The sequence below is a fragment of the Pimephales promelas genome, chromosome 19 (assembly GCF_988280905.1).
Source record: "Pimephales promelas chromosome 19, fPimPro1.hap1.1, whole genome shotgun sequence".
Taxonomy (NCBI): domain Eukaryota; kingdom Metazoa; phylum Chordata; class Actinopteri; order Cypriniformes; family Leuciscidae; genus Pimephales; species Pimephales promelas.
The window spans coordinates 5,057,714-5,081,870 of NC_142787.1; the positions used below are offsets into that span (position 1 = coordinate 5,057,714).

General features: G+C 39.3%; 1 protein-coding gene across 5 annotated transcripts in view; it reads right to left on the minus strand.

The window, feature by feature from the left end:
- Positions 1-14,307: 14,307 nt before the first annotated feature.
- Positions 14,308-24,157, minus strand: part of rbm27 (RNA binding motif protein 27) — a 40,430-nt gene continuing 30,580 nt past the window's right edge. For 4 of the 5 annotated variants that reach the window (XM_039650247.2, XM_089123441.1, XM_089123443.1 and 1 more), the window contains 8 exons: positions 23,816-23,941; positions 23,624-23,698; positions 21,931-22,098; positions 21,531-21,635; positions 18,511-18,708; positions 17,619-17,702; positions 17,390-17,530; positions 14,308-16,219 (listed from right to left, as the gene is read on the minus strand). In XM_039650247.2, the coding sequence (XP_039506181.2) occupies positions 16,130-16,219; positions 17,390-17,530; positions 17,619-17,702; positions 18,511-18,708; positions 21,531-21,635; positions 21,931-22,098; positions 23,624-23,698; positions 23,816-23,941 (987 nt within the window). In that variant the 3' untranslated portion in view covers positions 14,308-16,129. The remainder of the gene's footprint in view (positions 16,220-17,389; positions 17,531-17,618; positions 17,703-18,510; positions 18,709-21,530; positions 21,636-21,930; positions 22,099-23,623; positions 23,699-23,815; positions 23,942-24,157) is intronic. The other variant, XM_089123442.1, reaches the window with a different exon arrangement.

A 24,157-nucleotide genomic window follows, 5' to 3' on the forward strand; every position in this document is an offset into this window, starting at 1 on the left:
TTTTCACTTTCTGGAATTGAAATATAAAATAATGAAAATGTGTGTGGGGGGAGGGGCATTTCAGACACACTCACAGCGGACATCTAGGCAACAGGTCTAGACAACTGTCTAAACTGAATTACACACGCAGACACTCAAGCAGACGTTTTCCAAAGCTGATTTTTTATTCAGTTTTATATAGTTTCAAATATTTATTAAAATATGAAACATTTGCCAAGGTCCAGTGCGGTCCTCGGTAACAGCTAGATTACGTTACCTATCGGCATAACTTAGCTATAGCGTGAGATAATGCCTGGCTATAATTGTTGTAGAATTGTGTTACTAAGATTTTAGTATACCCAATGGGTTGACGTCACAAAATAGACTGATACATGACTGAACCTCGTCGATTATGGTCTAATCTAACATCATAACATGGCTTACTTACGCTGAACAGTTTCTCTGGCAACTGAAGATGCCCGCGACTCTGGCTGAGGCTGAGGAACTGCAGAGGGCCGAGGGTTTGACACTTGCTGGACACTGTTTGTGTTGTTCTCCTCACGTTCCAATGCTGCAACAGCTTCCCGCAAAAGCTGACTGACAGATTTCGCCATGACTTTCAATAACAATAACTTCTCATAATCACACTTTCACCTCTGCTTTCACCCTCATTCACACACAAGGCGTCGACGACGTCGCTTAATGGAAGGCGTGTCTGTAGCCCCGTTCCTAGAATAAGCCCCACCCACTCATTAACATATAATTTGCATACAGGTTGTCTTTGAAAATGAAAACGAAAATCAAAACTGTGAAATAAAAGAGGAAATAAAATGATTAAAATTTAAAACTAAACTTTACATTTGAATTTGATTTCTGTCACTATTATAGCGTGAATGTTAATAAAAAAGCTTTGTGAAAACTGTATTTGCAGTTTCTTTTCACTTTTGCCTTTTCATTTTAATATTGGCAGTCTTGTCTCGAGATTGTAGTGAAAATGAAACGTGAAATCACCAATTGCATTTTATTTTTCAATTTGACAGGGATGATGCACTATCACCATGAAAATGAAAATGAAATCATTTAATTTCATTATCAATTTTGTCACATATTCTGCGTACCATTTTCTGTAATGAAATGGTTAAACTTGTTTTATTTTTAATTTTTATCGTTTAATTTATTTATTTAATTTCGGCAGAAAATGCCTTCCATATGTGACACTCACAAAAATAGGTTTTATTTAGAATTTTATCCTTTGCTTTCTTTCCTTTTATTATAAGTTAAATAATATTGAGAGACTACACAGAAGCACACAATGACATGCTGTTTCATAGAAAAGGTTCCTAGGTGTGTATCGAATGTGCACCAACAGGTATTGGGGGAATACCATAGGGGAAAACAAACCCACTGTCTATTGGGGAATACACATCTCGCCTGCAGACTGAATGGAAGGGGTTTGACGCGAATTCGCGACAGTCGGCGTTAGAGCACTTCGACCAGGAGTATCAAAATATATCTGCTAACGGACTCCTGGCTGGGACCCGTTACAGATTCTTGGGGGCTCGTCCGGGATCCTTCGGCGCCACCTAGCGGAGCGGGAGCCGAATGATGACAACACTGACCAGTGTTTAACTCTGCCCTGTCGTGGAACTGCGAACGAGTGGAGGTCTGTGATCTGGAGCCGACTGCATCATCGCCGAATCGTGTTGCTGGCCGTGGGGAGACAGGAAGCCATCATGTCGCGTGGTGAGAGGAAAAGCCTAGTGTGGGACATTAGGAAAAGCCTACTTACCCTGTCAGCTGGAGAGCTTCTTCAGATCGCCAGAGCGGTGGAGCCAGTGTCGAGCGAGGACCAGGCAGAGCTTGTGGAGGGAGACGAGGAAGGATGTTACGATTACATCAACTCGTTCATGTACAGTAAGCAGTTACTTGACACGGAGGACGAGGGTATGGTTCAGTTGTTGATATTGAAAGACACTATTGATGATGTGGTGAAATGTCGTGATGATGATGATGTGTCGATGTCAAATGTAGAAGGTGATTCTGAATTACATACTGTGCAGGGTCGGGGTAAGCTTGATGACCGTGTTGATTTTATGGAAAGTTCAGTCATTACACAAACAGCCCCTGAAAACACCACAGACACTTTCAGACAGAGCCACCACAGATTCAATGTAGGTAGAGCTGCGTCACCTAGTGATATTGCTGCACTAGATTCAGGTCCAAAAGCACCAGCAATGTTAAATACACCTGACACAGCTAATACTGAGTTACTTAAAGTGCTAGCTAGCTATGAAGAAATTAGCAAGAAACTCGTACAGTGCTTACCAACACATGCTGTACCACCGCAAACACAGTTAACCCAATCCTCAGGCATTCTTCAACAGCCAGACAGAAAACCACCGAGTGAACTCACCTCTCAGTCAGCACGTGAGGGAGTGGCGTCCTTAAGGGAACTCAGCTACCTGCCACGGAGAGAGTTCAAAGTGCAAGGCGGACAGATCGGTGACCAATCTTCAGACATCAGTTATAACAATGTCTGTAGACAAATTGATGATGGAATCAAAGAAGGATTTCCAGATTCAGAAATTGTTCGTGGTGTGCTGAGAATCATGAAACCAGGCATATTCAAAGAAATGTTGATAAACAAAGACGACATGACAGTTACCGAACTCAAGGGGTTTCTTCAAACTCACCTAAGAGAAAAAAACAGCACAGAGTTATTTCAAGAGTTGATGTGCACGAAACAAGATGAGAACGAGACACCACAACAGTTTCTTTATCGCCTAATAGGTTTAAAGCAACGCATCCTGTTGACATCAAAGCTGGCTGACACTAACATTAAATACTCTACAGCTACAGTGCAAGATGTTTTCTTACATACCGTGTACCAAGGCTTTGGACACAAACACAGTGACATACGCAGAGAACTGAAACCTTTGTTGACCAACAGTGGGGTCACTGATGAGATGATTCTGCGTCATGTGATGAAAATCACTAGTGAAGAAAATGAGAGAATGAAAAGACTTGGCTCATCCCGCCGACAGACCGTAACGAATGCGCATAGCGCACAGCTTGAGTCCGATGTGGTAAAGACACTTAACACAAAGTCAGAGGGTGTAGAGTCCAAATCAAAACAAACAAAAGCAGATCCGTTGAGAGAGCTCACAACCAAAGTCGAGGAGCTCACCAGACTGGTTGAGACTATGCAAAAACAAAACCAACAACAGCTAACTCACATTGGGCGTCAGTACAGTCACAACAGGACACCGTCAAGACGTGGAAAACCCTATGGTTGTCCAAGCTGCGTGGAACAAGACAGACAAGACTGTAACCACTGTTTCACATGTGGAGAGGAAGGACATCGTGCAGCAGGCTGTTTAAAACGACCAAAGAGACAGGGAAACTCCAATCGGGCACTGGAGAGGGACATCTAGTGGCCGGGTCTGGAAATAAGTCCCAACCTGAAAGTGAGGCCGGTAACGACCAGTTGCACCGTTCTTCAACCTCAACCCCATTAACTCCAAGCACATTAAGTCACTGTAACCAAGTATCTCAGCTCCCTCCCCAGTCACCACGTGAAGCTAAAGCTAGAGCGGTTGCTGGTCTGATTGGCAAAAAGGCCCTAGTTCAGAGTTATCTAAATGGCTTAGCAGTCACTTCTTTGCTCGACTCTGGGTCCCAAGTCAGTATAGTCAGTCGCTCCTGGAAAGAAGAGTACCTACCTGACGTCAGTATTCACTCTGTCTCCGAGATCTTAGGAGAGGAGGAGCTGAAAGTTATTGCAGCAAATGGCAGTATCATTCCATATGATGGGTGGGTAGCCATCACAGTGAACTTGCCAGGGAATTTAGACCCCAGCCTGTCCATTAGTGTCCCATTCCTCATCAGCAGCTACCCCATGGATAAACCATTGATTGGCTTTAATGTTTTGGAAGTGCTAATTTGTGGAAAGCCCGAGAGACTAGTGCCAGTACTTGCTAGCCTTCTTAGCAATGCCATATCTGTTCCCAAAGAAAAAGCTGAAGCTCTTGTCCACTTTATTCAGACAGCAAAGCCAGTAATGCAGAGGGGACGCTTAAGAACAGGTGCCAAAGATATCGTGCTCCCAGCTGGACAACTGTTGTGGGTGAAGTGTCGGGTTCCATCAAACATGGGTGGCTCTACACGATTAGTGTTGTTTGAGACGGATGAGGACAGCCTACCGCCTGGACAGTGGGAAGCAGGGCCAGGTTTGTTTGAAATCCAGAACCCAACAAAGCCTTATGTCACCATTCCAATTGGCAATAACACCAATCATGAGATCACAATACCACGTAAGACAGCTCTAGGGATCCTGCAGCGTGCTGAAAATGTTGTGGAGGAAGATATTCTGGACAAATCACCGCATGCGGCGACTGTCAGTCAGGTCACCACCACTCAAGTCAGCAACTCAGATTCACCTTTGTGGGACCCACCTGTAAACCTCGACCATCTGGAGGAAGAACAGCAAGAGGCTGCTAGGAAGATGCTTCATGAGGAGTCAAACGCCTTTGCTAGGGATGGAAATGACCTGGGCTGTATTCCAAATTTGCAAATGGTGATCAATCTCAACGACGATATTCCTGTGCAGAGAGCGTACACATCCATTCCCAAACCGCTGTTTAAAGAAGTGAAAGAGTACATTCAAGATCTTCTCGTGAAGGGTTGGATAGTGAAATCTAAGTCTTCCTATTCTGCCCCAGTAGTATGTGTGCGGAAGAAGGACGGCTCTCTCCGTCTCTGTATAGACTATCGTCTTCTAAATCAAAAAACTGTACCCGACAGACATCCTCTACCGCGAATACAGGATTTGATAGACACTCTAGGTGGGTACTCGATGTTCAGCATACTGGACCAAGGTAAAGCTTACCACCAGGGGTTTATGGCTGAAGGGTCACGCCATCTTACTGCCTTCATCACCCCCTGGGGGCTTTACGAATGGGTACGGATCCCATTTGGACTTTCCAATGCACCAGCAGCGTTTCAAAGGAGCATGGAGGAGATGCTAGGCTCTCTGAGAGATGAGTACTGCATCCCGTACCTGGATGACCTACTGTGCTACTCCAGATCTTTCAGTGACCACGTGGAGGTGATTCGCAAGGTCCTCCAGGCACTACAGCATCATGGGGTGAAGCTGCGGCCAGAAAAGTGCGAGATGTTTCGGAAGGAGGTTCGCTATGTGGGACGCTTGGTATCGGCTGAGGGAGTGCGAGTTGACCCCAAAGACCTGGAGGCAGTAAGGGCTTTAAAGAACAAAATGCCCCAGACAGTTGGTGATCTCCGAAGAGTTCTTGGTTTCCTGAGCTATTACCGCTCCTACATACAAGATTTCGCTAAAATAGCCAAGCCATTGTATGAGCTGCTCCAAGTTAAGTCCTCCATGCCCCAACCTCTCCCACGTCACTGCAAGTCCAAGGGTCCACAACTGCCATCCAAAACACCCATCATTTGGAATGCTGATCATCAAAACACCTTGGAAAGGCTTGTCAGTATGCTGACCAACCCCCCAGTCCTTGCATATCCTAACTTCGAGGAGCCATTCATCCTACACACGGATGCATCGGAGAAAGGGCTCGGCGCAATCCTCTATCAGCGACAGTGTGGAAAATTGCGAGTCATCGGATATGGATCACGAACTCTGACACCTGCTGAAAGGAACTATCGACTTCACAGCGGAAAACTTGAGTTCCTTGCTCTGAAGTGGGCAGTGTGTGAGAAATTTAGAGATTATCTCTTCTATGCCCCACATTTCACCATCTACACTGATAACAATCCACTTACTTACGTCATGAGCACTGCGAAACTCAATGCAGTTGGACACCGCTGGGTTGGAGAATTGTCAGAGTTCCACTTCAACATCAAATACAGACCTGGAAAAAGCAATATAGATGCCGACACGCTCTCACGCATCCCACTCGATATTGACAACTTTGTGGCGACATGCACGGAGGAGTTGTCTCAGGATGTGCTGCGTGCGACTTGGGAAGGGGGTAGAGCAGCCCAAAAGAAAGATGTAGCATGGATTGCTGCACTCTACACCTCCTCTGTTGATTTGATACCACCACCTCATTCACTCTTGCCCAAAATAAGCCACGAAGAGCTGGCAAAAGCCCAACGAGAGGACCCTGGAATAGGGGAAATAATGAGACTGAAAGAGTTAAATAATGGTCTCACTGACGAGGTCAGAAGGTCAGTGAGTGGACTCACTCGCAAGCTCCTTCATGAGTGGAGTCAACTACATTTGGAGAATGGAGTCCTGTATCGCCAAACATCAGAGCGAAAACAGTTAGTCTTACCCACCAAGTATCGGTCAGTTGCCCTAAAGCAGCTACATGACAACATGGGACACATTGGCACTGAACGTGTGCTTCATCTCGCCAGAGAACGTTTCTATTGGCCACACATGAAGAGGTGTATAGAGGAGTATGTCACCAGGAGATGCAGCTGCATAAAGCAAAAGAAACCCACCACACATGTGCGCGCGCCAATGGGAGGTCTGACTTCTTCTTCTCCGCTTGATCTGGTTTGCATAGACTACTTACACCTGGAGAAAAGCAAAGGAGGCTATGAGTATATTCTGGTAGTAATAGACCACTTTACCAGATTTGCCCAGGCTTATCCAACCAAAAACAAATCAGGACAAACTGCAGCGGAGCGGATCTACAATGACTATATACCTCGTCTGGGTTATCCGAATCGCCTCCACCATGATCAAGGACGCGAGTTCGAGAACAATCTGTTTCGCACTCTTGGACGGCTGTCAGGGGTCGGACACTCACGAACATCTCCATACCACCCACAGTGTAACCCTGCTGAGAGATTCAACCGTACACTGCTGCAAATGTTACGGACATTGACGGACAGAGAAAAGGAGAGATGGAAAGAACATTTGCCACAAATGATACATGCATATAACTGTACTCGCCACGAGTCCACCGGATACTCACCTCATTACCTGCTGTATGGGCAACACCCCCGTCTCCCCGTGGATCTCTTGTTTGGACTGTTGGGAAACAAGGAATCAGTGACACACAAGGGATATGTGGATAAATGGTCAAAAAGGATGACGGAAGCGTATAAGATTGCAAACAAATCCAGCCTGTCATCAAGTGCAAAGAACAAGTCCTACTATGATCAAAAGGTGAGGGGCGTGGTCCTGAAACCAGGAGATCGGGTACTGGTCCGAAACATGGGTGAGCGAGGTGGACCCGGCAAGCTACGCTCATACTGGGAGAAGAAAATCTATGTGGTGAAGGAGTCAATCTCAGACAATCCGGTATATGTCATCCATCCTGAGGGAGACCCAAGTGCAAGAGCCAGAACCATACACAGAAATTTGCTGCTGTTAGTGAATGACTTGCCTGTTGACATTCCAGCACAGCCAGCTGACTCTGTTGTAACCCCCCATCAGAGGAAAAAGCAGTCTCAACAGAGGGTGAACTCTGCTGACAAGGATGAGACATCGGACACTGATGAGGAGAATGAGTGGACAGGAGGTTATTGGCTGAGAACACCTATAGCCAGGAAGGAAAATGATCAAGTTAGACATGATGGATCAGCGGCCTCAGAGAGAGAGCAAAGTACAGTGTCAACGTCATCTCCTACAATAGTGCCTGGCCAGACTCCAAAGAAACCTACCGTGACTCACAAAGAACGTCCTGATGCAGTACTGATGAGGGAAATGGGACCTATGGACGCATACTTACCAGATGGACGAGAGACACCTGTAAGAGACTACATACACACAGATGAGGCAAACCTACCTGAAAGAGAGCACGAACAAAAAAGTCCTGAAAAAGAGGATAAACAAAGCTCAACGGATAGAGAAATGGAAGTAATGGGAGAGGAATCACAGACAAGTAAACAACTTGAGGATACTCGCATATCCCAGCTTGAAGAGACAAATGGACATGAGGAGCAAGTACAGGAAGAAAGACTGACTTCTTCCCCTACTATGACTTGGCCTGAAGAAGAGACACATAGAGAAGTCAGGAGGTCGGCCAGAGAGAGGAGGCCGAGGCCAATATTTACCTATGAGTCACTGGGCCAACCCTCATTACAAACTCATGTAGAGTCCATTTCCTCACAGTCTACCTCACCCCCCCTAACTTTCATGCCACATATACATAGCCAGTTCATTTTACCTACTGCTTACACTCCTCATATGTACATGCCTTATACATATTACATGCCCGTTGCTACACACGTTTACTAGAAAACGAACAGAGTAGGAGTTTTGTTTTCATGGGAAAATGTCGGGAGCCATTTTTGTTTGTCGGGGTGGATGTGACACTCACAAAAATAGGTTTTATTTAGAATTTTATCCTTTGCTTTCTTTCCTTTTATTATAAGTTAAATAATATTGAGAGACTACACAGAAGCACACAATGACATGCTGTTTCATAGAAAAGGTTCCTAGGTGTGTATCGAATGTGCACCAACAGGTATTGGGGGAATACCATAGGGGAAAACAAACCCACTGTCTATTGGGGAATACACATCTCGCCTGCAGACTGAATGGAAGGGGTTTGACGCGAATTCGCGACAGTCGGCGTTAGAGCACTTCGACCAGGAGTATCAAAATATATCTGCTAACGGACTCCTGGCTGGGACCCGTTACACATACACTTGACCGCAGTGTTCTAAGCGCGAACACCCGACGTGCACATGTACTAAAAGCTTGTCTAGTAACAGCGCCTGGTTGCTGGACTAAGTTATCTTGAGTATTATTTCGCTATTACTCTCAAATACACACAAGGTTTACATAAAAACATTTGGTTATGTCTAAACTCAAAGCAAACCGAGAAAATTGAGAGAAATCTGCTTGTCAAAAGCTCCGTGTATATAGACGCGTCGCGCATAGGTCTTAAAGTGGCAGTAGCCCTAATAATAAACATGCAGCCGCTTGTTCTTAAAGGGATAGTTGACCCCAAAATAAAAATTCTGTCATTGTTTATTCACTGTAATGTTGTTCCAAACCTGTATTAATTTATTTCTTGTGCTGAACAAAAAAAGATATTTTGAAGAATGTGGGTAACCAGACAGTTGCTGATCCCCATTGACATCCATAGGGAAAAATTTACTATGGAAAATTACTATATTTAAATACTATAAAACTATATACTACATACTATATAAAATACTATATTTTCCTGCTTTTTTGTCCTTAGCCAATCACATGCCTGAGACATATACGCATACACGCGGATAGCTCAAAATGCATAGAGATAACACGCCACCTGACTCGAAAGTGGCGTATATGTTTACGCAAAAGTCATGATGTCATGTTGAAAAGACTTACATATTTCAATTGTTTTTAAACCCTTCTTGATACACGAGTTAGAGATAATCCCAAAGTAATGTTGTACTTACAAGCGTTTCTAGCTAAGACATATGGCGACGTACACAGTGACGTAACGACGTCGTTCCCTGGGCGCTCTAGTCAGTGGAAAAACAAACAGGTTCTGAAGCGGTTCGCAAGTTGAACCAACTCCGAACCAAGTTTGAACCAGCAGCAGGTCCGAACCAGTTTCTTTTTTGGTGGAAAATGGGTAAGTGAGAGCATGAACCACCCACAAATGCTTTCTCAGTATGCTCTCGGCTAAGACATTTGAGACAGCGATCTCGCTAAAGCGCTGAGGGGTGAAAAGCTGCACTTCTCAATGCACTGCTCTCTCAGGAAGCGAATCACTACTGAATGCACCCTCACACTGACAGGAGAGATCTCCTCAGGAATAAGCCTTTTTTAGCAATTAAAATTGATGCTTCTCCTCATCAGCATTCCACTTCAGATGAAGGATGACTGGAATGGGCGATCATTGTTCACAATCACTGGGTGATTGTGAAGTATGAATTAATGAATCGAATGAATTAGTGCGAGCTGGCCTTATATACCCGTATGCAAATCTCATTACTCAGCCAATATCCATTGGCTCATATGGTTACCACTTGAAGGTGATCGGGCTCCCAGGCGAGACTCCAATACGTCAGTATCGACGTAACGACGAACATGACTCACTGAATGGGAACTATTTTTTAGCGGAAGGATAGCCTTTAATGAATTTACCTCAAAAATGTTTTTTTACATATTAATATATACATTTTTGGTTTTATTTTTTAGGCCTATCTACTTATTATTTTTGTTGAAATTAGTTAAATACTTGGCTACTATTCATAGTTAGTACAGGTTTGCTCTAATCCAGGAAATAATATTAAAATATATAACTAGTGCATTAAAACATTTTAAAATAAACAATAACTTGTGTCATGTATGGTTTAATTTTTAATAATTCAAATTAAAGAGGCTTGTTGCAGATGAACAATAAAATAACATAAACACAAGAAACGAAAAAGAGATTCATACCAGCACGAAACATTACCACAAGACAAGACTGAGGGTTTAAATAAACGAAATGACAAGGGGCTAAAAGAAGGACAGCTATGGAAACAAACAAGATGACGATGGAAAGAGGAACTAAAATCACAGGAACTGAAATGAAACATCAATATAAAGACTATAAAAATAAATGTATTTTTACTTCTTTGTTTTTAGCTACTTTTTAGCATTCTTAGTTTATGTTATATTGTAGTTTACTAATGTTAAATTTAACCGTATTGTAAATTATTTCAATTTAATTGATTACACCATTTCACATTTAAAGTAATTAAAACATTTTTAATAAACTTGTGTCAAAAAAAAAATTACAGCTGTATTTGTTTCCCCATTTTATCGTGTCAGACATCCATATTTGACATTAACCCTATAATATTTGCATTTTGTTATTATTTGTGAAGTGAAATTTTAAAATAAAAGGAAACAATGTAATGATAACATTGAAAAAATTGTTTTGTTTTAATATATATATTTTTTTATTTTATGGTTAAATTAATGAAAATACAATAGGCCTGCTTTTTATCATCCTCAATGATCCGAATGTTTTTAGTTGAGTTATTATTTGTGAATGTAACGTATAGTGCAAACTAATAAGTAATTGTTTTTAAAAGCAGATACAATAGTTTCCAAATTAAAAGGAATATCCAAGTCATGATAATGTGTAGGTACGGCAAGATGAACCAAACATACGAGAACCAAATGGTGACACTGGGCTTTGACAGCCAAACCACCTGACTGATGTTTCTGTATCATCAGGTCTCACATTGCATGCATGGAAAGATCAACCTCACCATGACTTCACAAGTCTCTTACTCTGATAGCTGTGCATCTGCCTGACATCATCTTAAAGCCTCCCATTGTCATCTAAAAAAACCCAGATTCATTATTTAACGGTTGCGATGGTATTTGCGGGGTTGTCATCAGCCAGCAACAACATCGCAGTGATTTCAGGTGGCATGTTTTATTGATATGGTTTTGGTGAGATCTGACAGGAGTTTGCTCTTCTGCAGGCATTATAGCTCTGATCTGCGGAATGACCTCGCTGTTGTCGTCGGTGTGTTTCCTAAATCCATTTCCATTTGTATCCAGGCTCCAAGCGAGCTCTGAGTGCTTGTCGCTCCAGCAGCGAGGGATGAGAAAATGACGAGCGGGTAAAGCTGGTGGTTGACGTGCCGTCCCAAGGGGCAATCAACACTGCTTGCATTAAATCAAATAGACTCTGAGTGTTTTTCACTTGGCTTCCCAAAGTAAGGGATGGCAGTGCATTATTCATGAGCATTTGAATATGTCAAAACCACTGAAGCCAAATTAACTTTTACACTGTGTCGAAAGTTTGGCTAAGCCAGGCGGCAGCTGAATACATCTTTCAAATATTTAGAATACTCACTTGTTGAATGTTCCTTTATTTACATCATTCTTATTGAGTTGGGGCTCCAACATTTTTAACAGCCGTATCACTTTATTTTTATTGGTAGTTAAAAGTAAACGTTCCTGTAACATGTCTTAATTGGCTATATTGAACAAAAGTTACATGCAAAGTTTTAGGCAAAGTTCACGAGAATGAACCTCATTGGTTCTTACAGAAGCTCAAACGTGATGCGTAACACGAGAATGAATCTCATTGGTTCTTACAGAAGCTCAAACGTGATGTGTAACACGAGAATGAATCTCATTGGTTCTTTCTGAAGCTCAAACGTGATGTGTAACACGAGAATGAACCTCATTGGTTCTTACAGAAGCTCAAATGTCCTACGAAACACAAGAATGAATCTCATTGGTTCTTTCTGAAGCTCAAACGTGATGCGTAACACGAGAATGAACCTCATTGGTTATTGCAGAAGCTCAAACGTGATGCGTAACACGAGAATGAACCTCATTGGTTCTATCTGAAGCTCAAATGTCCTACGAAACACAAGAATGAATCTCATTGGTTCTTGCTGAAACTCAAATGTGCTGCGTAACACAAGAATGAACCTCATTGGTTCTTCCTGAAGCTCAAACGTGATGCGTAACACAAGAATGAATCTCATTGGTTCTTTCTGAAGCTCAAATGTGCTGCGTAACATGAGAATGAACCTCATTGGTTCTTGCAGAAGCTCAAACGTGATGCGTAACACAAGAATGAACCTCATTGGTTCTTGCAGAAGCTCAAACGTGATGCGTAACACGAGAATGAACCTCATTGGTTCTTGCAGAAGCTCAAACGTGATGCGTAACACTAGAATGAACCTCATTGGTTCTTACAGAAGCTCAAACGTGATGCGTAACACGAGAATGAATCTCATTGGTTCTTACAGAAGCTCAAACGTGCTGCGTAACACGAGAATTAATCTCATTGGTTCTTTCTGAAGCTCAAATGTGATGTGTAACACGAGAATGAACCTCATTGGTTCTTACAGAAGCTCAAACGTGATGCGTAACACGAGAATGAACCTCATTGGTTCTTACAGAAGCTCAAACGTGATGCGTAACACGAGAATGAATCTCATTGGTTCTTACAGAAGCTCAAACGTGCTGCGTAACACGAGAATGAACCTCATTGGTTCTTACAGAAGCTCAAACGTGCTGCGTAACACGAGAATGAACCTCATTGGTTCTTTCTGAAGCTCAAATATCCTACGAAACACAAGAATGAATCTCATTGGTTCTTGCTGAAACTCAAATGTGCTGCGTAACACAAGAATGAACCTCATTGGTTCTTCCTGAAGCTCAAACGTGATGCGTAACACAAGAATGAATCTCATTGGTTCTTTCTGAAGCTCAAATGTGCTGCGTAACATGAGAATGAACCTCATTGGTTCTTGCAGAAGCTCAAACGTGATGCGTAACACTAGAATGAACCTCATTGGTTCTTACAGAAGCTCAAACGTGCTGCGTAACACTAGAATTAATCTCATTGGTTCTTGCAGAAGCTCAAACGTGATGCGTAACACGAGAATGAATCTCATTGGTTCTTACAGAAGCTCAAACGTGCTGCGTAACACTAGAATTAATCTCATTGGTTCTTGCAGAAGCTCAAACGTGATGCGTAACACGAGAATGAACCTCATTGGTTCTTTCTGAAGCTCAAATGTCCTACGAAACACAAGAATGAATCTCATTGGTTCTTGCTGAAGCTCAAATGTGCTGTGTAACACAAGAATGAACCTCATTGGTTCTTCCTGAAGCTCAAACGTGATGCGTAACACAAGAATGAATCTCATTGGTTCTTTCTGAAGCTCAAACGTGCTGCGTAACATGAGAATGAACCTCATTGGTTCTTGCAGAAGCTCAAACGTGATGCGTAACACGAGAATGAACCTCATTGGTTCTTGCAGAAGCTCAAACGTGATGCGTAACACGAGAATGAACCTCATTGGTTCTTACAGAAGCTCAAACGTGCTGCGTAACACGAGAATGAACCTCATTGGTTCTTGCAGAAGCTCAAACGTGCTGCGTAACATGAGAATTTGAATGTTTCCCCCAATACTGTATGTATTTATGTGTGTATACAGTAGTCAATATTTGAAGTGGTTCAAAACCTTACATGAAAATTATGCATGAATTTTGAACAATACCCATTCTTGTCTTAAGACAACTTTTATGATCCACTTCAAATGTTGACTACTGTGTATTTAACATCTTCCCTACTGAAGACTTTAAATTATTACTATGAACATGACAACCAGCCCCAGTGTCTACATGCAAACAATAAATGTAGAAACAAATATAACATCTCTTATACATCTCTTACACTTTCAAAGCTGCCTTGCTAAATCTCAATTGTCACATTAACGATTACTTACAAAATAAAAAATTATATTACCGGTCCAACCGCAACATCTTACCGTTTCAGAGAAACACTAAATATAAGATACGTTTGTTTTTGGATTATGCAGCACAATCATTCACAAAGAAAATAAAACACACGACAACGGTTTCAGAGGGGAATAATTCTTGGAATGGATCATGATATTTTTTCTTCCTTTTTTATCTCTCTCTCTTTTTTGCTGAGCCATCTTTTGTTGTAAATCATTTTACTTTTGGCCAATTGAAAACGTTTTTTTTTCTTTTCTTCTTGATATTCTTCTTGCTCACCCCCATTCCATTCTCTTTATTGATTAGCAAACATGCAACTGTTAGAAATCCATTTTACAAACAAAAAACTGAAAAATACATCCATATATATTTAAATTTATAAACAGTAATAAAGTCAAAATCTATTTACGCTAAATGTATGACTTTGCACTAATGTGGCGTAGTAAAACGGTTATACAAATGAGCAAAATCCATTCTTTAAATTCACACACACAGTCCCAAGTCCTTCTACTAGACTCGTGTACAAAACCTATATTAAGACCTGCCAGACCTTAAATGAACAACCGAGTTATTGACAAATCATTGTTGCGATTCTAAAAACAATATGTACCATCGATTGGGAAGAGCGGGGCAAACGGGTGCATCACTGAATTCCAATGGCTACGAAACGTGCTATTACTGTCACATCAACAGCATACATACGTTTTACACTGGTCCTTCAGTAAAAGGAACTATAAACTTAGATTTCATTTTAGCAAAGTATGTAAATATGAATATTAAAAAAATATATATGCATACATACACATTTTCTTTTTTTTCCAAATGAACACGCATACATACGCCAGCATGCTATTGGGTAATATTGAAGGTTACAGAAACGGGACCCATTTCTGCAGGACCAGGCTTTTGAAATGAGTGGAGTGTCACAAAAAAAAAAAAAAAAACCTATATAAAGCGTGGTGTAATCTTATAAGAGTGTGTTTTTTTAGTCCTACACTCACTTAAATAAGCCTAAAAATTTTGAATGCGATCCGTTGAGCGACTCATTAATTCGACCGGCTAAAATAATGAAGCGAGCAGTCGTTATTACTGCAACCATTTACAAAATATACACAAAAAAGGGGAATTATCTCGTAAAACGTCAGCTGGACACTGACAATTTAAGGCGTAAATGAAGTGTAAGTCAATTTCACAACACCACTGTTCATATTTTACCTCAATTAACAAGAATCATATTCTCGGACCCTCATCCAAAGCTTTTTGGTTTTGGAACATCATCTAGAGATGTGAGAAATAAATATGAACACCCTGACCAAAATCAACTGTGCCACATATATCTTCTATAGAGTCCATATTTACAGGAAGTGACACTAATATTAAGAAGGAAAAAAAATCCACTATAATGCCTAAACGTTACAGAGCAGATACAAAAGCGTTTTGTTGTTTGTTTGTGAAAACATCATGAGGGCATTTCGTTTCTTCACAAAGGAAAGAGATGCCAAAAGAGTGCATCCATCGGGAGAATTTCCACCAAAGTGCAGATGACGTTACATGTTAAATCATATTAAACTGGGGGGGTGAAACAATTCAGGCAAAAAAAATAATAATTCACAGTAGTCACAAATGTTGTGAGTTACTGACATCTGCTCATGCACAGTGAAACAAAATGTTTCCCATCTCAGCAAAAGTGAGAGTTTGATACATAAAGCAGACATTTCAGAGTGACAGAAACACTGCAAATCTCCACAGACGTCTCACATTCTCGTACGGAGAACGCGCTTTGCCTTTTTCATTTCTCCATGTCTCAAAATACTGAAAACCGTCTTTAAAAAAAAAAGAGAAAGACAATAAAGTCTTATTCAAATATACTTAAATTAACTTTCACAAACAAAAACTAAAAATGAGAGTCCTTGAACAAAAAGTGGTGCCGTCTCCCCTTCCTCATCGCCTCCATGAGCGGCTCTCGTCTTCGTCTTCTTCGTCATCGTCTTCTTCCTCTTCCTCTGGAAGCAGAAAGGGGCTGACTGGATCCTAGAGAATACGAGACAAGATCCACCATTTAACTTAGGGTGTATTCACACCTGCCTTGTTTGGTTCGATTGAATCGACCTCTAGTTCGTTTGCCCCCTTGGTGCGGACCTTTTGGGCAGGTGCGGACCAAACAACCGAACCGAGACCCAGCTGAAGAGGTGGTCTCGGTACGGTTCCAAACGAACTCTGGTACGGTTCGTTTACGGTGTGAACATGAACCGACCCAATTGCAAGAAAGCACTGCGTCGAAAGAGAATATTGCGCGTCTTTCTGCGTGTCGTGTGTGAATGTCTAATCGCGCAAAGATGCAAAAAATTATAATAATCATTTGCAGTTCATAAAGCATTTGCAGTTCACCACCTTTTGGTGGTGGTTGACGAGTTTCCCCCTTAAAGCGAGTGCCGAGAAAAGTTCTATATAAATGTAATGAATTATTATTATTATTAATGTAAGGATAGTTACAATGCAAGGATGATGATGCGTTAATTTACGTTAAACTGGACAAACTGAATCGCAAGCGTTAACATTGACAGCACTTGTTAGTACACAGTAAGAATCTCATTATTTGAATGAGTGAACATAGCCCCTCTCTATGAATGAAAACTTTATACCTTCTCCGTCTTCTGTGCAGTGCCACTTGTAACGCAAAGTTGAGATGTTGCCCAGAGATAAAAAAAAACAGAAGGTGGTCGAATGAAAAGATGCACGAGAGACGAGAGTTGTCGTATTTCCCCGCGTTTATAGAGCCACTCAAACGTTACACTCGTCGTCTTCTCAAAATCCGAACTTCGTATAGATGACATTCATTAGTTTCTTCATATTGCGTTTGTACAGAATTAACACAAAATTAGTAAAAGAACAAATATTGCAGTATGAAATATATGGAAATATCTCCATGCTGAGCCTTTTTTGCACTTCCTGATTTCCCTTGAGAATCCTTGTCCAATGAATGGACGACCTTAGCGAACATGTGGTTTGGTTTACAAATTTTGGTTCACTTGCAAAAAGAGCAGTGTGAAAGCGAACCATACCAAAAAAAAAATATATATATATTTTATTTGGTCCGGACCAAAGCAAGTGAACTATCGGACTTTCCTGGTGTGAATACACCCTTAAATTTAACTTCATGTTGGTTTCGAGCCAGTAAAACGTAGTTGAACATGCAGTTACCGTCATTACATGGATTCCTGCAGCGTTGACCTCGTCCTTCGAATCTTCCTCTTCTGGTTCGGTGGACACAGATGGGGTTTTAGGTTTGTACCATGAGATCTGTAGAATTCGACCTTTGAACTTTGCTCCTTGGTTTGCAGCCTGAAAAAAAACAAAAACGATTATTTAGTGCGTTTAAAGTCTACTAAGTCTACTAAAACAAAAACCGTAAGAAGTAAGAAGACGGTACGTTTTCTGCTTCACTGCGGGTTTTGAAGGTCATTATGACACTGGTAGCGTCGTGGTCGCGAAGCTCCTCGATCTCGCCAAATTTCTACACAAGAGGTCATATAGATTGAGCATTAATTAGGTACAGAGAGACAGATAGATAATAGAGCCTGACCGATACAAATATTTTTTTTGGTTTTAAAATCCGATATATCGGCCGATATTTTTTTAAATTTTTTTTCAGAAACGCGCAACAAAATATTAACAGATTTCCCTAACATTAGTTATTTGTAGTTATTTATGAGTTTTAACTAAAATAATATGATAATGCATTAAAAAAAATAAAAATTATTGTCACAAGTTACAGACTGATGATAGTGGCATTAGCTAGCTTTATGGTTAGCTAGTCTATGATGAGCCATAATTTAGCAATGGATAACGTCATACTGCAAATTGTAAAACGTATATTTTCAATATAACAGGCCGAAGAGAGATGATGCGTCTCATTGCTATAACTGTCACACGGTATTAAAGAAATACTTCAGTCACATTGTCAAAAAAAGTTAAAAGGACAGTCATGCTTATTTAAGTTAAGAGAACTGATGGGGATGTTCTTTTAACTATTATTCAAGCAATGTATGTATCGTGACCAACTCAACGAATTGCCCTCTGGGGGACAAACTATACAACTCCAACACTCATGACATGGTTCAAGCGTGTTTCGTCCGTTTTATTTTATTTTTGAAATATTCATTTATCGGCCATTATAACTGCTGATAGCGATGGTTTGGAAAATGCCTAATATCGGCCGATAATATCGGTCTGGCTCTAGATAGATAGATAGACAGACAGGTAGATAGACACACAGACAGACAGTATATGGAGATATAATCCTGCACTATTTAAACTCTTACCACGAAGTGCGGCATGAGCTCCTCCTTCTCTTCCTGTGTGAAGCCGATAATAGAGATGGCTCGAGGCCTGTGGTCCACCACCATGTGATTGCCTCCGCCACGCCCCCTGAGGCTCCGCCCCCTGCCCCTCCCTCTGCCCCGGGCCGGTAGCGCTGGGGGTTTGCCCCGTCCCGCCGATATCAGGCCCAGCCGGGTGGCCTACGTGAATCAAATCCAGAGGGGGATGTGTGAACAAAACTTACAACAACTTTTAATATAAAGTTTAATCACATAAATATATATTTTACGCATCAAGTGCTGGGCAACGATTAATCACATCCAAAAATAAAAGTTTGTTTACATAATTATATATAGTACACACACACACATATTATTTTGTATATTTATATTGTATATTTATATATATATTTGCAAGTCAAATCACCATTTATATAAAGCACTTTTAATAATAGCATATTTCTATTATATATAAATATAACAAAAAGTATAATATATACATCCGTGTGTAATTATATATATATATATATAATAAACACAAACTTTTATTTTGGATGCGCTTAATGACGATTAATCGTTGCCCAGTACTAAAATTAATACAATGAAATAGGATATTCATGGATGTAAAGGAATATTGAGTTGCAACCATCCAGAACACCCTAGCAACTACCTAGCAACACCCTAGCAACCACCCAGATCACCCTAACAACTGCCTAGAAACACCATAGCAACCACCCAGAACACCTTAGCAACTGCCTAGCAACACCATAGCAACCTCCAGAACACCCTAGCAACTCTAAACTTCCAAACTAGTACAAGACTTTGTAACGTGCCTAACCTTTACCCTGACTGCAGACTGAACAATTAAAGCCACACCAAATGCTGATCATTTCTCTTTCATGCCCTGAACAGTCTTTCAGCCTGTTCGCTCTCTTCTGTTAATTACCTTCCCTCATCTCTTACATGGGAGCTGCTCAAACTTTAATGGGATGAAAAGCAGCAGCGTGTGTTGTTTGGGGACTGGTCCTTGGGGTTTGGGAAGTGCTCAGAGTTAAATGTGCAAGAGATGAAGTGTAATGACATGCATATTACACACCAGCTAAGATAAGCCCAGTGCCAGCCGTGATGTTTCGTTGTCTCTCTCGTTTTAGAAACGTGAACGTCAGGGCTGAGTGTGACATTGTGTTTGCATGAAATGAATTATGAAGGTTCTGGTTGGGCACATCAGTGTCTTTTGCTTCAGTAAAAAAAAAAAAAATTGGAAAATAAGTATGGGGGTCTTAGCCACTAACATATATGGCGTTTTATGTACAACTATAAAAATATGAATCTTGTAAAATAGGTTTAAATGGCTCTCATTTTCCGGTTGGCTAACACGTGTGCCACACAGCTATCGCTACTTTAGAGCGTCAGGTCATAGGGACATTTTTGATACACAAAACAACTATAATAATATTAACTCTAAATTCAAAAGAATAAATTCATTTAAATGCACAATTATATTTTATTTTTGTATATTTTCATTTTCACCACGATTCCATTAATTACTGTAATGTGTTTAGATGTTTTAAAATGTAATTTAAATTACTGTCAATCATAATTCACATTAGATTAACTAAGCAATTATACATACAAACATATATATATATATATATATATATATATATATATATATATACATACATACATACATACATACTTACAATACATACGACATTGTATGTAAACACTTGTGTCACGGTTCGGTACATTTTTTATACAGCAAAAAGAAAGAAATGCCAGAGAAATTTCCTTGATTTGATTTTATATTTCATTATATTTTTATTAAAACTAACATCATAAAGTATGATATTTTTTTTTAACTTTAAACAATGATGGAGCTATACTTGACCAGTGTTTCCCCTACCATTGTTTTCAAAACTACAGAAATATATTACTGTTGTACAGTAGAATTTAGAGATGTCCCAATATAATACACAAACACTAATTTTTTAATCAAAACTGAATTTAAGGAATAATCCATGTTTTCATTTTAACAGTAAAGCTCATTATTTAACAAAAAGTTATTTAATTTCATATTATTAAAATTTATGATAAATGATAAAATGTTTTATTATCTCATTACTCCAGTCTTCAGTGTCACATGATCCATCAGAAATTATTATAATATGATGCTCAAGAAACATTTATGATTATTATCCATGTTGAGATTCTTTGATGAATAGAAAGTTCAAAAGAACAGAACTGATCTGAAATGGAAAGCTTTTGTAACATTAATCACTACCATTCAAAAGTTTGGGGTCAGTAAGAATTTATTTTTTTATTTTTTAGGGGGGAAGAAATTAGAAAATACTTTTATTCATCAAGGATGAGTTAAATTGATCAAAAGTTACAGTAAAGACATTTAAAGTGTTAGAAAAGATCATTTTTTAAATAAATGCTGTTCTTTTGAACTTTCTATTCATCATAGAATTTTAGGGGGAAAAAATGGTACACGACTGTTTTCAATTTTGAAAAAAATAATTTATGTTTTTTGAGCATAAAATCAGCATATTAAAATGATTTCTGAAGGATCATGTGACACTGAAAACGGATGTGTAATCAGCAACAGTTAAGGTTTTGAAATTCAGCTTTCAAATTACATTTTAAAATATATTAAAATAGAAAACAGTCATTTTAAATTGTCATAATATTTCACAATATTACTGTTTGTCATTTTTTTTTTCATCAAATAAAGCAGCCAGAAGAGACTTCATTTAAAAACATCAAAAAACTTACTGATCTAAAACTTTTGACCGGTAGTGTGTATATATATGTGTTTGTGTGTATATATATATATATATATATATATATATATATATTACACACACACACACACACACACACACACACACACACACACACACACACACACACACGTATATATAAATAAATAAATAAATAAATAAATAAATAAAATGAAGCCAGTTCTGGTTAATTGGCATCAGATGAACAGGTCACAGTGACAGAAAGTGGCCGCTTACCTCCACCTGCAACTGACCCAACCTCCTCTTCAGATCTGTTGTGTCTTCTCCTGACGTCAACTTCTTATGGAAGTCCAACTCCGCGTCCAGCAACTCTTTCTGTGCCTAGAGATGGAAAAAACAGACAGTTATACAAACATTTAATAACATTTATAAAACAAAATTGGCAATGTACATTTAGGTTCTAAATTTGAAACCTGCAGTTTAAATTTTTTGTGTTCAAAAATGAACTATTAATAAAGCAAGTACACCATGGATCCATTTTCCAAACCTTGTTTTTGTCTTACCGAGACAAGCGTTTATATTTAGACAGACCTGCGTCACTTGTCATAGACATAAACAGAGAGAAGCAGCTCTGGCCACAGTGTTCTGAGCGCAGCTTCATACAAGACACACTTACGTCTGTTTTGGACTTTGATTGTGTAGTGTTGGCAGGAGCTGGTGCGGTCGGGCTGATCTCATTCTTCAGCTGAGAGATCTTTTCTGTCAGTTCTTTAAGAGTCTTCATGATGTTTGCTCTCTCCTCTGGCTTCATCCCTCTGTTCTTTTCCAGGCGGTTTATCAGCACCTGCAGAAGGCAGTTCAGGTTTGGTTACATTAAACGGCATGTAGAAACCACTAATAGTTCTAATATACGCTCCTTACATGATATTGATTCAACCGAGACTGAATCAGGACAAGCACAGTGACTTTAGGGCTGTCACAATACCTCACATAAATTCAAGTGCTCGGTTTAAAAACAATCCTTTTTAGCAATTTACTCGTATGAATTAACCGGCAAAATACCGGAAGTGGTGAACTCCACGGATAAGAATCCTTGACCTGTATTATTAATGCTTTTCTAAGGCTGCACAATATTAATACCATTTAAAAATCATATATGGGATAGTGCTATTGTGAAACATCCCAGGCTGCGATGCAATTAATATATATATATATATATATATATATATATGATTTATTTATTATTTTTGCAAAGTTGGTTGATGACATTACTGTAAATAAAGTAGCTAATAGTTAACAGTTAACACAACTTATAGTTGACTTGTTTAACAAAGTGCTATGGGAAGTCAAACTAACTTTACTTATTAATTGTGTTAATTTGCTGTCATCTCTTATCATCTAATATCCATCATCATTAGCAAAAAATGTTTTCCACATGGGGCCTTATGAAAAAGTTACATTTTAAGTTATTTGAAAGGCTATTGTTCACTTATTACACACACAAAAAAAATCCAATTACTCGATTAATCCTCAAAATAATCTACCTATTATCAAAAAAAACCAAAAAAAAAAAACATTAGTGACCACCTTAGATTCATATAATATTTACTACAATTATTAGGAATAAATTATTTGAAAAGGAAACAATTTGAGCATGATAAAAATGAAGCCATAAAATATCTTTATACTCTACATAGATACATCCTGATTTTGTATTTAATCCTATTAAAGTATTTTTCACAAATAGTTTGAAACAGGAACTAAACATCGTAACCAATAGTGTAGTTGGGAATCATATGTTTTTCAAATAAAGAGAAGGTAATGCTAATTGTACACAGCAAATATGAGATAAATGTGACATATGACATGGGTGTGAACATAAAAATAGTAGGGCTGTGCAAAAATTAATTGCGATTAATCGCATCCAAAATAAAAGTCTGTGTTTACATAACATATTTGTGTCTGCTGTATATCATTTTGTATAAATAAATACACACACATGCATGTATATATTTAAAAAAATGTGTTATTCATATATAAAATATTTATATTTATATAATATAGATTATGTATTTTTATATGTATATATATATACATTATTTAAGCGCAAATAATTCTTAAATATATACATGCATGCATAGGTATTAATTTATACAAAATAATTATATACAGCACACACAAATATATTTTGTAAACAGAGACTTTTATTTTGGATGCGAATAATCGCAATTAATTTTTGCACAGCCCTAAAAAATAGCCAAACACAAATACTCTAAAATGCAGTAATTACAGTACTATCGAAATATAATAAAAAACATGCGTGTCCAAACATTTATCTAGCTGTGTTTCACTTCAGGAATCTTTCATACCTTCTGACATTCGATCTGTTTTTCAACCATTTCTTGTTTCTTCTTCCTCATGTCTTGCTGCAGTTTCAATGCCTCCTGAAGGTCAGAGGTCATGTTAGGGGACTCATAAGTACATTACAGACTGTGCAATCCTAGTCGGTGGATCTGCCTGTATCGGCTTACAGAGGTGAGGAGGAGAAAGGAAATACTCACATGCTTCTTCTTCAGGACCTCCTGAGCTTCCAGCGCTTTGCCCGTTTTTCCCAATGACTTTGATGCGGTTTTCAACACCGTGCGTGAGAACGGACCCTTCGGTAAACTCGAAGATGGCGTCAAACCCTTGTTTAACAGAGAAAATCATACAATTGTTGATTTTTAAAGTTTATTACCTACATGTTTATGTGTTTTATAGTTTAGACACACACAATCGGTTGAAAGTTTGGAAGATTTTTGAAAGCAGTCTATTAGTTTTCGGTTTTATTTTAAAATCTATTTTATTCCTGTGATCAAAGCTGAATTTTCAGCATCATTATTCTTCAGTGTCACATGATCCTT